Raw genomic sequence first — 13,049 nt, 5'->3', positions numbered from 1 at the left:
TTGATCATGCTCACATGAAGAATGCAGGCCAAACAAAAGAAGGTAACAGTCAAGGAAGTTGTAAAAGCTTTGACCCTAAATGCAAGTCATGAGTTTTTATACTTGAGATGAAAGGGAAGATGCGTGTGTGTTTATCTCATATACACATGGGTGTGCAATGCTATTTATCTTCGTGTACACTTACTCCTCTTGTTCATTCCTGTAGTTTTGTTGGGCACTCAAAATTGGGACACAAAAATGGCTTGATTAAGTCCCCACTAAGGCCAACTTTTAAGTTCGCTCAATGAACTTGTAAACCAGCTTCTATAGTGGCCAGGCACAGAGCATCGGGATCGACTAAGTACAAAGGTGCCACTTCAGAATCATCAAATTTCCTTCAAATTCATCCACCATCACTCTAGATATGCCACACGTGAGGCAACGTTAATCACAGTCATTAGAGATTATTATGATAATCATGCATATGATTGTTGATGTTGATTGTGATGTATTTGAAACCATGATCATCATCTCTAGGAGTAGCAACACAACTGGTATCTCATCCTACTACATACCAATCGCAAATATCACTTTCTTACCAAATGCTTGTGCACAGAGATCACCCTATCAATACTTATATCTTTCTTTGCAATCTTCGTTCGTTGTGTAGATATACAATAGCATTGCTTATGGGAGGCCCATGAAGTACAGAAGAGAATTCCTTTCCTCCTAACAAAGGGTCACACAATGGTGCGTTCCTCATTTTTGTAAACAATCTCCCCAGGAGGGCAAGAAAGCCTTCACCTACTATCAAATATATTGTGTGTCCTCTCCAAAGATTGCTCTCCATTGACTACAATCAAGCATGACAACCTTTCAAAGGCATCACCTTATTATTCAATAATTGCCTTCTTGGACACAAACTCCTCTCTCAAGGACACAATACACAAAACACTGCTGCCAAATAGCCGAGAGCTATTCGATTAACAAGCCACTTCACCATAAATAAGTGTCTTCCATCAACGTGCATCACACCTTGGACGCACCCATACGAAGATTTATGATGCCTATTTCATTCTTAGTATGGTTGCAACCTCAAGACCAAACCCTGTGAATTTATTAATGCTTGAAGATTTCTAAGCCATCTACTAGTCTCTCGACTATCTTAACAATCTTCTTCATGAGGACAAAAACCTTCTCTAGACTGTAAAACACATTTAGACTGGAAGTGATAACCATAGTGTTGGAGAACAGAATATATTTGGTAACAATTAACCATTACAATTCTTTTGAATTCTGTGATTGGAGACCAAAAATTTGTTAGCAGCAGCCATTTGTGGAGAGGTGCTAGCCTCACTCTAGTTCGAAACCACAAAAATTTACATTATGCCCCCGGTACAAAAGGGAGATGTATGTGAGAGGCTGCCAAATAGGTTATCACTCCTGCTGCATAGCCTGCAAAAGCGAATCCACTAACCTGCATAGCATATAGCTCAACAAGGATACATTAACATTAGTCCCTTTTTAATGCAAGCATAATAGTACTAGTATAAAAATGATAATCCTTTACCTTCTTGAAATACCAAAAGAAATCAGCTCTCTCCATACCCATGAAGGCAACCCCCGCAGCAGATCCAATGATTAGAATGGATCCTCCCGTGCCAGCACAGTAGGCTATGAGTTGCCAGAGTTCAGAATCCATGGGCCATTCTGACATGTCATACATCCCCATGGATGCTGCTACTAATGGAACATTGTCTATAACTGCAGAAGCAAGGCCTATAGAGCTTGCAATAAGCTCCACGCTTGGTATGTGTGTATTCAAATAGTTTGCTAGCTCTCGGAGCACTCCAGCGGCCTGTAGACTTTTGGTAACAAGCACAGTTTTAGAAACATCTATGACAAACGAAGCAAAGACATACAGGCATGCATGCACCCATACCTGCACAGAATTGGTTTATAATGTATAATACAAACACACATGCGATTGTGTGTGTGTGTGTGTGTGTGTGTGTGTAATATATATATTATTATATAATAATAATATATAATATATGTATTATATATATATATATATATATATATATATATATATATATATATATATATATATATATATATATATATATATAACACACCAATCGCATGATGCACACGTGTGTGTGAGAGACAAAAAGAAAGCGTGAAAATATATAAATATATACATTTAAACGCCCCCACACTTTTTGTTTTTGTAAAAACCACTGTTTCTATTAACCCCTCCCCCCCCCCCCCCCCCCCCCCCGCCAAAAAAAACACACACACACATACACGCGCGCGCGCAGTGACAACAAGAATAACAGGTCTTTTGCCAGCTCCAATTGGGTAATTCACCAACCTTCCGACAGAAAGAAGAATTCCAAGGAAAAATAGGATGCCCTGGGTATCTATCCGAGAGAGAGCTTGAGGTACTTTGAGTTTTTGACGTTCCGAGTCACCATAATGGATTGCATCTGTCAGTATCCAAAGAACCCCAAGACCAAGGAGCATTCCAAGGTATGGAGGAAGACCAGTTAGGGCTTTAAAAACAGGCACAAACAGCAGTGCCCCAACACCCACAGCCAAGACAAGCTGCCCTCTGGGAGCCATCTGCTCAGACGACAACATGGGCTCCAGCTCTCTTCCGTTCATTTCACTGCACATACAGTCACCCTTAATAAGCAGAAATGATTTCTGGGCAAGGTTTTAGAACCACCAAGGCCACTCACCTGCTAAGAGACATGAGAGCCAATGGAACTACCAATGAAACAGATGAGGGGAGAAATAAGTCCTGCCATCCACATGATGCATGTTAGCTGACACTAACTGTTCTTTCATAACCGACTATTCTACCTTGTAAGAGCTTGTTAGTCTCTCTGCGCCTCCTAGTCCTAGCCCAATGTGACAGGAGTACGCATGCATGTGTGTTATTTGGTAGGTGTAGGGGTATATGTGTAAGTGTGGAGGCTGTCTTTTTATATTTATTTAGAGCACAAAATTATTCAAGTATTTCTTGAAGCAGCTCACTGCAGAAAACATGTCATATTTAACCTGCATGGTTTTAACAGTCGAGATCTGTCCATGAATCCATAGCATTGTGGTCGTGACATCTCCTATAGGAGTCCAGGCTCCACCAGCATTTGCAGCAATGACGACAACTGCTCCAAACAATCTATATGCCTCACCATTACGATGGAGTCAGTGCAATGCCAAAAAAAAAATGATTCTATTCTGTAAGAAAGCAAGCTTCAATATTCATAATTGTGCCATGCAAACCATACATGATGCAGATGTTATGTGACAACAACCTTAAAGGGAAATCTACCTAAAATGTCTACCAAAAGACCAAAAGAGTCTTTTGACGCAAATGGCATGTAAAATAGCAACAAATAATAACAAGCTGGTCTAAGTTATGTGAAAGAGCATTTTAAAAGGTAGTTGAAATTTTCAAATGAATCTGCAGCTAGCTAGCATGCTGCATTGATGTCCTCAATACAGCACAATCTCCAGACGTGCCATGCAGTCATCTTTCCTAGTCAGTGTTAATTGACGAATAATCCTAAAGAGTCACGGTGACTGTGAAACCAAGTTCAAAGGGATGACCTGTACTGCGATCAGTCAGTGCCCCCTTTTGGAAAACTTGAGCTCTTGGGCTATTTTGAGAGAGAAATATAATTTCTATAAAAGTCTACAGAAAAAGTGTTACAATGTGTCCATGAAGTGACTGACTCGTGGAAAAAACGTCACTACAGCTGAAAGAAATAACAAGAGATCAAAAAGGTACAAAGTGTATACACTCTGTAATGCATAGAACAACCCTACCAGCTACAAATATAAGAACTGGGTAAGCCAGTATAACAAAGCACATGCCTCACAAGTTCCATAAAACACTAGTAAGCTCAAAAGCCATGCATGCCTCTACTAGGGCTACAAGATCACACTATCAAAGCAACCGGGCCAAAGGTGGTAAAGAATCCATCGATGGTGAGCCCTCCATGTGTCCATGGAACATGTCCACAATCTCCCTTTGCACATTGTGTGATCTCCTTTAGATAGTGAACCTGGTTCCACGAATGCTGGTCTGTGGGGTTTGTGGGTCTCTGAGATGTCGTTAAAAAGTCCGAGACTGCTGTCTAAGATCATCTAGTGTGGGGTGCCCAGTCTCCATGACTTTGATGGCAACATCCTGGTGCCTCAAAATGTCGAAATGAAGTATAATCAAGGTAAGCCCAAAGCTACACCTTCCCAACCTTCCAAGCCACCGAATATTGGCAATAAAGTCATTCCCGGCCCAAGGTTCCGGAACTTCTAGCTCTAAAACCACCAAGACCACACCCAAGCTTACTCCAGACCGAAAGCAAAGGGTTGGTCAAACAACTCGTCAAGGCGTTACATTGGGTATTTGTTCTTAATCATAATCTTATCAAGAGCCCGGAAGTCTATGCACATCTGGATAGACCCATCTTTCTTTTTTACCAAAAGAATGGGTAATGTGCATGCTCTTATGAACCCTTTCTTCATGTACTCGGCTAACTGCAGTTCCACCTCTTGTGCTTCGGAATGGTTAATACTCTAAGCAAGCTTGCTTACAAAGATTGAACTAGGGAGAACCTCAATGCTATGGTCAATATCCCTACATGGTGGAACACCATCCGGTAAATCATCAGAAAAGATGTCATTAAACTCTCGCAATAAAGAACTCAGCATAACTACGTACTTGTCAACTTTTGTTGTCTTGGTTTCTACCTTAGATTTTTGGTTTTGTTCACAAGATGACAAAACAGTGTTTAACAAACAGGAGTCTCATCCAAGGCTATTTAAGTTTTCATTACTTAAAACCAGTTTCAACTACGAAAACATTAACTTTAACACTTGTTTCATCTACGGAAACAACATTATCAATATATGTTTCATCTAAGGAAACAAAATTATGTAAGAGGGTACAAAGATATTGTAGCCGCTCCCTACAGGAGGCCTACAAATCGAAAGACAAAATACACTTTTTTAGATCACTTAACTAATACAAACAATGGACATTATTAGCAACATTAAAACTGAAAATGACAAAGAACACTTGACACCATCACTGGGGCCGGAAAGCCCCCCCCCCCCCCCCCCCCCCCCCCCCCCCCCCCCTTCTCAGTACAGTTTGCATTTCTTGGAGTATTTATATGTACAAGTGTTCACAGGCCTCAAGGCCAGATTTCTCCATAACATGAGGTGAGTACAACTGAAAAACAATAAGATTTTGTCAATGAAGAATCAGTTGTCGGAGTAGACCAAATCACAGGCAGTCTCCCACCTTCACTAGGTGAACACCTGCCCTCACTGGTCTTCCGGGACCATGCACCAACAGGCACGCCCGTACTAACACCCGGCAAGGTGAAGCACTACGCAGAGAGTAATACCCGGTGCTCCCAAGTTAGCTTTGCTCCCAGTTTTTCTCATACCCACATGACCTTCACTGGCTCCTCTAAATGTGAGGACACAGTCAGGGTAATCATGAAAAATGTCACATCTTGGTGGCCTTCCATGGTGAAGGCAACTGGGGGTGATGCTTGCCTACACAAAACTTGTAAAAAAAGCATTTAACTTTAATTTTATCTGAATTTGAAAAATATAGAAACAAGTACCTGGCAAAGATTTCAGTTCAGATCTCAGGAGAGAAGATCATCCCCTTTTAATGTACTCCTAATTGGTGCAAACAGCAGGTACAAACGGGACAGCCAGACGGTACAAATGTGACAGCCAACAGGTACAGTCGTGGCAGGTACAGATAGCAATAAGCATGTGCTGTAGGCAGGTACTGATCATAGTTGCATCCAAACTCATCCAAACTACGTTTGGATGTAATCCAAACGTTCCAAACATTTGGAACGTTCACTAACGTTTGGAAATGTAGTGAACGTGCACTTTTGATTTTATAGGTTTAAAAAACGGACGCAAGTCAACATCGTTTTTTTTTTCGCTTTTCCTTACGTGCGTGTGGCAGCCTCTTTGCAACATCTCTGTGCGGCGCTCAAGTCTTCTCCTGCGGACGTCTCTATGTGGCGCTCAAGTCTCTCTCTCTCTCTCTCTTCCTCCCACAAAATTCAAACTAAAGATTGTATAGTATTAGTAAGTGCTTTAATGTTCATTGATGCCGCAACATAATAACAATGAACATATGTCATACATAAAAATGAGCCACTAGTCTGTAGATACTGGAATGTGGCATACAAAATGTGACTCATGAGTCATTCATCAGAGTCAAGACTCGGACTCTAAGCTAGAATCATCCCCACCATGGTCACGGTCATGCTCATCCTCCTCACTAACACTCCAATCACTAATGCTGGCCTCTCCCTCTGGCTCGGGCTCTGCCTCTGCCTCTGCCTCTGCCTCTGCCCCTGCCTCTGTCTCAAGGCCCCTGTCCCCTCTGCCTCTGCCCCTGCCTCTGCCTCTGCCTCTATCCCTGCCTCTGCCCCTGCCTATGGTGCCGGTCCTCGTGCGAGTCTGATGTGCAAAAGAGGCTCTCTCTGCTGCAAGGAAAGCCCACACTTCATCTTCTTCGTCACGAGGGTGCACTAGCTCCTCCATGCGAATCTCAACCTTGAAAGTGTCGGGATTGATCTCATTGATTGCTTTCATTTTTTCCCTCTTTCGAAGAAGCTTCAGATTGGAATTGACAAAGACAAGACGCTTTAATTGTGCAGGCAACAAGCAATTTCTTTTCTTTGTGTGTATGGCCGCAAACAAGCTCCAATTTCTCTCACAAGCGCCGGAGGAGCAATCTTGTGAGAGAACCCTCATAGCAATGCGCTGTAGCTCGGCACAATCACCACCATACTTCTCCCACCAACTGACAGGTTTAAGCTGGGCATCTCGAAGACTAGCTTGTGGTGAGCCAAAATCAACATCATGCATGTCGCGAAACCGAAGAAGCTGGGTCTCGGGAAGATCTTGCGTTACTGGGTCTCTCTCCACTTTGGTGGTGTACTCTCTCCATCCCACATTTAGCTCGCGATCATGTCTCTGAGCATCTTGTCTCCAAAGTGGATGCAAGATGTGGCTAACAGCATGAATTGGACGATGAAACCAATCCCATCGTGTTTGCCATATCTCCTTGATTTCATCCATCCTATTGACATAGAAGTTTAGAACAAAAGACAATAAATTAGAATCTAGAATACATTATAAGAAAAAAGACTCAAGAGTCAAAAGCAAAGAACGACTTACGTCCTACAACTTGCAAGTAGCATACCTATCATCATCAAAGAGGTTGCTTGCATTGAAGGCCGCGCCCACCTTCTCCATGAACTCGTAGATGAGGCCCATGGTGCATCCCTCCGAGTCGCTAAGGCGTAGTGCTGCGATCAATGGCTCCATGAATGCTACAATGCACTCCGCATCATGCCAAAAGACTGCCTCATAGATGAGATCCTCAAATCTTTTGCCCTTTTCGGTGCGGCTACCATCCCATGAAATCCATCTGTCATCGTAATCATACGTCGCAAACCACGTCGACATTTTACCAATTTTTGGAGGACAATGAAGAGGTAGGCAAAGCGGGTACTTGAAGGCTTTGCGAGCTCCGTCTCACAATTTGCCCGATAGATACCAAGAGCTCGTTGCTTTATTGTCACATAGTTTACCATAAACTCAGCCTTCTTCACCATATCCGCCACCCATGGTATGGCTCCCACATCTTCAATTAGAAGATCAATCGAATGCGAAGCACAAGGAACCCAACTGATTTGTGGATAGTCTCTCTCCACTAGTGCGCCGGCAGCCTTGCAATTGGATGCATTATCTGTGACTACCGCAACCACATTCTCGCTTCCCACTTGTTCTATTGCTGCCTTTAGATGCCCATAGATAAATTCAGCTGTATGTGCCTCCCCAGAGCCATCTATGGCAGTCAAGAACATGGTGCCGAGACAACAAGAGACAAGGATATTTAAGAGAGGGCGGCATTTGGTGTCCGACCACCCGTCACACATAATAGTACACCCATACCTTGCCCATGCCGCCCGTATTGGTGCTAGCTCCTTCTCAATGTCCATGACCTCTGCCTTCAATTCTTTGGTGTGAAGAATCTCATATGATGGAGGCTTGAATGTGGGCCCCGCATCCGCCACCGCACTAAGCATGTGTAGAAAAGCCGGCTTGCGAGCATGGTCAAAGGGCACATTGCACTCGAAGAAGTATTGCCGAACTCTTCGTCTTGCATTCTCATGCTTGATTTTGGCCCAACTTTGTTGAAGAGACTTCTTTGGCACATTTGGAGGTGGAGGGCTTGTGGTGAAAGATGGATGTGCACCACCGCTATGTGGATGAAAAGAGGCTAGAGCTCGAGAAGAACCGGCAACTGATGATGCGGGAACATCCCGTTGTGGTGAAGTCTGGGAGGAATCTATGATGGAAGGTGCCGTGCCTTGAACCTCAACTCGGGCTCTCTTTCTGGCACGAACAACACTTGGATCTTCACCCAATTTCTGAATGACATCGTCGGGAATGTCGTTGGGACACACATCAACTCCCTGGCCAGTAATGTGGAGAAGGTGAGCTCTAACACGCGGTGCACTGCCGGTGTAGACAATGTTGCAATGCTTGCACCGCCAATTTTTGTCAGCCTTGTTCTCGATCACTTCATCCCATACTGCTAATTTCTTTCTCCCCATGTTGCGTCTCACACGAGTGCCGCCACCCGCGTAGCCTGTAGGTAGTAATAAGTATGCGTGTGTGAGTGTGTGTGTGTGTGTGTAGATAGTATGTAATATGTATTGAGACGAGAGAGAGAGAGAGAGAGAGAGAGAGAGAGAGAGAGAGAGAGTTATGTTGCTGCCTTGGGGGCCTGAGCAAGGGTGGGTGGGGAAAGGGGGGCGACCAGCACAGCGAGGAGGCGAACAAAGGGAGAGAGGGGGAGCAGGGTGGGTGGGGAAAGGGGGGCGACCAGCACAACGAGGAAGCGAACGAAGGGAGAGAGGGGGAGCGGCGAGCAGGGGGGAACGAGCAGAGATGAGAGAGAGAGAGAGAGAGAGAGAGTACCGTACTATGTGAGGTTGGAACTTGGGCGTGCAGGTTCGGGAAGCAACAGAGCGCACGCGGATCCCAAAAAAGCCCAGGCATAACGTTAAACGTTAGCCTGGCAAATTTTTTAATTAAAAAAAAACCTCACGTTTTTTTTCAAAAAGACGTTTTTTATCCAAAAAAAACGTCCCATCGAGTATTTTTTATAAAAAACGCGTTTTATAGCTGCTATGCCTCACGCTCACTCCGTAGCCTCACTAATCTCCCCTCACGCATAAACTCCAGGGTATTTTATCCTAGTAGCTACGATGCACAGTATGATCCAAGTTATATAACCACTCCCTCCATAGATAAATATCGGCTTTAGTCAAACGCATGACTTGAACCTCTAATGAAGTCTCGTAGTCCTACATATAGCTAGTAACACGCTAAGACCACCGTGTCCCAAACGGTACTATCGTGACCATTAGCTAACCAGACCGTATACTTATGGTCACTTTTAGTCTCATGTAATCACAAGCTCTTGACCAACGCATAGTTAAGGAAGTTATGTGTGGCACCATCGTCAATCATGACGGTGACTCTACAACCACCTAGCCTGCCATATAATCGAACCAAATTATGTGGTCCGAATCATGGCTGCCACATAGACTGTGTCACGTAGCAAGCATGGGCACCATCCGTATGATAAACCGTGACCTCTCTGAACTCTGCAAAACTATAAGGTAATCGTTGGATTGTATGTACCTACCTAGAGAATTTAGCATCATTCTTGCCATCACTAGAACTCCCTCGAGTGCCCAACTTAGGACAAGTTGCCTTGCTATGTCCCACCTCAAAGCAGTTAAAGCACAGATTTTCTTTTCTAGCTTTTTCATACTGTTGTTGTTTCAGGAGCTTGGTTTGGTTTTTCTCTTTACAAAATTGCATGGTTTCTTCGCCCAATGTCCACCATGTTCCCTATGCTCACCCTGGTTCCCTTGCTCCTTATCATTCGGAAACGACTTTCTTTTAAAAATACCACCCTTCTCATTAAAAATCTTACTAAGACCGGATTTGGATCGATGTAAAATGTCGTCATAAATCTAGGCCTATTTAATTACTTCATTGAAATCTTTGGGCTGCTGAGGCTCAACATAAGTCTGATAATCAGGGAGCAAGCTCCTCGTGGACCCACATAGAGTTTGGAAATCATCAATTCCCTTGAACTTCAAGACAATCTCGCGACATTTAGAGATGTATTGGGTGAGTGATATGCCGCGAGACATCTCTAACTGCATTAGGTGAGTGATATACCGCGAGATTGTCTTGAAGTTAAAGGCAATCGATGAATTCCAAACTCCACACGGGTACATGAGAGGCTTACTCCCTAATTACAAGGCTTACTCCTTGATTACGAGGCTTATGTTAAGCCTAAGCAATCCAAAGATTTCAATGAAGCAATTAAAAATGCACAGATTTATGATGACATTTTACGTCGATGTATTGGGTGAGTGATATGCCGCGAGACATCTCTAACTGCATTAGGTGAGTGATATGCCGCGAGATTGTCTTGAAGTTAAAGGCAATCGATGAATTCCAAACTCCACACGGGTACATGAGAGGCTTACTCCCTAATTACAAGGCTTACTCCTTGATTACGAGGCTTATGTTAAGCCTAAGCAATCCAAAGATTTCAATGAAGCAATTAAAAATGCACAGATTTATGATGACATTTTACGTCGATCCAAATCCGGCCTTAGCAAGACAGTTGACAAGAAGACTTGTAATTTTAAAACAAAGTCGTTTCGAAATGGCAAAGAGCAAGGCAACCAAGGTAAGCATAGGAGACAAGGTGGATGTTTGGCAAAGAAACCACAACAATTCTAAAGAAAAAAACCAAACCAAACTCTTGAAACACCAGCACTATGAAAAAGCTAGAAAAGAAAATATATGCTTTACCTGCTTCGTGGGCGCGGGATAGCAAGATAGCCTGTCCTAAGCTGGACATTGAAGGGAGTTCCAATGATACCAAGAAGGATAGTAAATCCTCTAGGCACATACATACTATCCAGCGATTACCTCTTAGTTCCACACAGTTCAGAGAGGTCTCAGTTTATCATACGTATAGTGCCCATGCTTGCTGCATGACATAGTCTGTAGCAGCCATCACTTAGACCACAAGATTTGGTTCAATTATATGGCAAGATAAGTGGCCATAGAGTCACCGTCATGATTGACAATGGCGCCACCCAAAACTTCCTTAACTATGTGTTGGTTAAGAAGTTGCGATTACTTGAGACTAAAAGTGCCCATAAGTATACGGTCTCATAAGCTAATGGTCACGATAGTACCATTAGGGACAAGATGGTCTTAGGGATGTCACTAGCTATTCAAGACAACAAGACTTCATTAGACTTCCAAGTCATGTATTTAGCTAGAGCCAATATTTATCTAGGCAGGGAGTAGTTATATAACCTAGGCCCTACCCTACGTCACAGCTACCAGGATAATACCCTAGAGTTCATACATACGGGGAGATTAGTGAGGCTACAGGTTGAGAGTGAGGTGCCAGCTGCACCCCTTATTTCGTCCCTCAAGTTGTGTCGTGCCATCGATGGCGCCGATATTCATGGGATATATCTTTGTACCCTCTTAAGTAATTTTATTTTCTTAGATGAAACATATGTTAATAATGTTGTTTTCATAGATAAAACATATGTTAATAGTGTTGTTTTCATAGATGAAACAAGTGTTAAAGTTAATGTTTACGTAGTTGAAATTGGTTTAAGTAATAAAAACTTACACAGCCTCGCAAGAGACCCCTATTTGTTTATTGTTTTGTCGTCTTGTGACGACAAAACCAACAATCCAAGACAGAAACCAAGACAACAGAAGCCGACAAGTACGTAGTTACGTTGAGTTCTTTATTGCAAGAGTTTAAAGACATCTTTCTCGATGATTTGCCGGATGGTGTTCCACTATCTAGGAATATTGACTATAACATTGAGGTGCTCTCTGGTTCAAAACCTGTAAGCAAGCTTGCTTATATAATTAGCCACTCTGAAGCAGAGGAGATGGAACGATAGTTAGCCGAGTACATGAAAGAATTCATAAGACCATGGGCATCACCCATTCTTTTGGTAAAAAAGAATGATGAGTCTATGCGGATGTGCATAGACTACCAAAATCTTAATCAGATTACGATTAAAAACAAATATCCAATGCCACACATTGACGAGTTATTTAACCAACTTAATGGTGCGCGATACTTTTCTAAGATTGATCTTAAATCGAGATATCACCAAGTTAAAATAAGGGAACAAGATTTTCCCAAGACCGCATTTAGGACTCGTTTTTGGACATTACGAGTTACTACTCAGGCCGTCCAGCTTGATGAATGCGTCAACAACATTTATGACCTGTGTTACGTCCATACTTAGAAAAATTTATAGTAGTTTTACTAGATGACATACTGGTTAACAGTAAAGTACAAAAGAAACACTTATAGCATTTACGCTTGGTGTCCGAACTACTTAGAAAAAATAAGTTATTTGCGAAGAAAAGCAAATGCACATTTTTTTCTTAAGAAAATTCAATATTTGGGTTATATTATATCCACAGAGGAAATGTGGATGGACCCTAAGAAGGTGGACTACATTCTCAAATGGCCGGAGCCAAAGAACCTAGAAGAATTGTAAAAATTTTTAGACTTGTTGGGGTTGTACCCTCAGTATGTCAAGGACTACACAAAGATCATAGTCTCCTTAACGGATTAGTTAAGGACAAAGGACAAAACTATTCGTTGTGGGAGGATCCTTAACAAAGGAGTTTTGAATAACTCAAGGTGGCCATAACCGCGGCACGTGTTTTGAGTAGTGTGGATCCCAATGAACTGTTTATATTCGAGACAGATGCGAGTGGGGAGGCCGTAAGGGCGGTTTTAATGCAAAGGGGACGCTCTATTGAATTTGAAAGCAAAAGGCTTAACCGCGCCCAGCATAACTACTCAGCCTATGAGAGAAGTTACTAGCTATTATTCATGCTCTAAAAAGTGATGA

At 42.7% G+C, this 13,049-nt stretch overlaps 2 protein-coding genes across 2 annotated transcripts in view; both read right to left on the bottom strand.

The window, feature by feature from the left end:
* Window positions 1-1,220: 1,220 nt before the first annotated feature.
* LOC147623321 (sodium/proton antiporter 2-like) overlaps window positions 1,221-13,049 on the bottom strand; it is a 92,116-nt gene continuing 80,287 nt past the window's right edge. Inside the window, exons 6-10 of the mRNA XM_086821460.1 lie at window positions 3,049-3,169; window positions 2,727-2,788; window positions 2,357-2,653; window positions 1,550-1,844; window positions 1,221-1,456 (exon numbers count right to left, since the gene is read on the bottom strand). Coding sequence (XP_086677586.1) covers window positions 1,364-1,456; window positions 1,550-1,844; window positions 2,357-2,653; window positions 2,727-2,788; window positions 3,049-3,169 — 868 coding nt within the window. The 3' untranslated portion in view covers window positions 1,221-1,363. The remainder of the gene's footprint in view (window positions 1,457-1,549; window positions 1,845-2,356; window positions 2,654-2,726; window positions 2,789-3,048; window positions 3,170-13,049) is intronic.
* LOC147623322 (uncharacterized) lies at window positions 6,151-7,467 on the bottom strand. Its single transcript, XM_086821458.1, has 2 exons — window positions 7,241-7,467; window positions 6,151-7,117 (listed from the first exon to the last, which is right to left on the bottom strand). The coding sequence occupies exons 1-2, from the start codon at window positions 7,363-7,365 to the stop codon at window positions 6,247-6,249; spliced, it is 996 nt and encodes a 331-aa protein (XP_086677584.1). The 5' UTR covers window positions 7,366-7,467; the 3' UTR covers window positions 6,151-6,246.

Source organism: Cibotium barometz, chromosome 27 (assembly GCF_041138505.1).
Source record: "Cibotium barometz isolate CiBa-2024 chromosome 27, ASM4113850v1, whole genome shotgun sequence".
Classification (NCBI taxonomy): Eukaryota; Viridiplantae; Streptophyta; class Polypodiopsida; order Cyatheales; family Cibotiaceae; genus Cibotium; species Cibotium barometz.
Note: the sequence above shows the minus strand (reverse complement) of the source record. Positions and strands in the feature narration are given on the sequence as shown.

Excerpts from the sequence above, each read along its gene's own strand:
- LOC147623322 (XM_086821458.1), bottom strand. The coding sequence starts at position 7,365 with ATGGAGCCATTGATCGCAGCACTACGCCTTAGCGACTCGGAGGGATGC. Across the intron at positions 7,118-7,240 it reads AACCTCTTTGATGATGATAG|GATGGATGAAATCAAGGAGA; the intron begins GTATGCTACTTG and ends CTATGTCAATAG.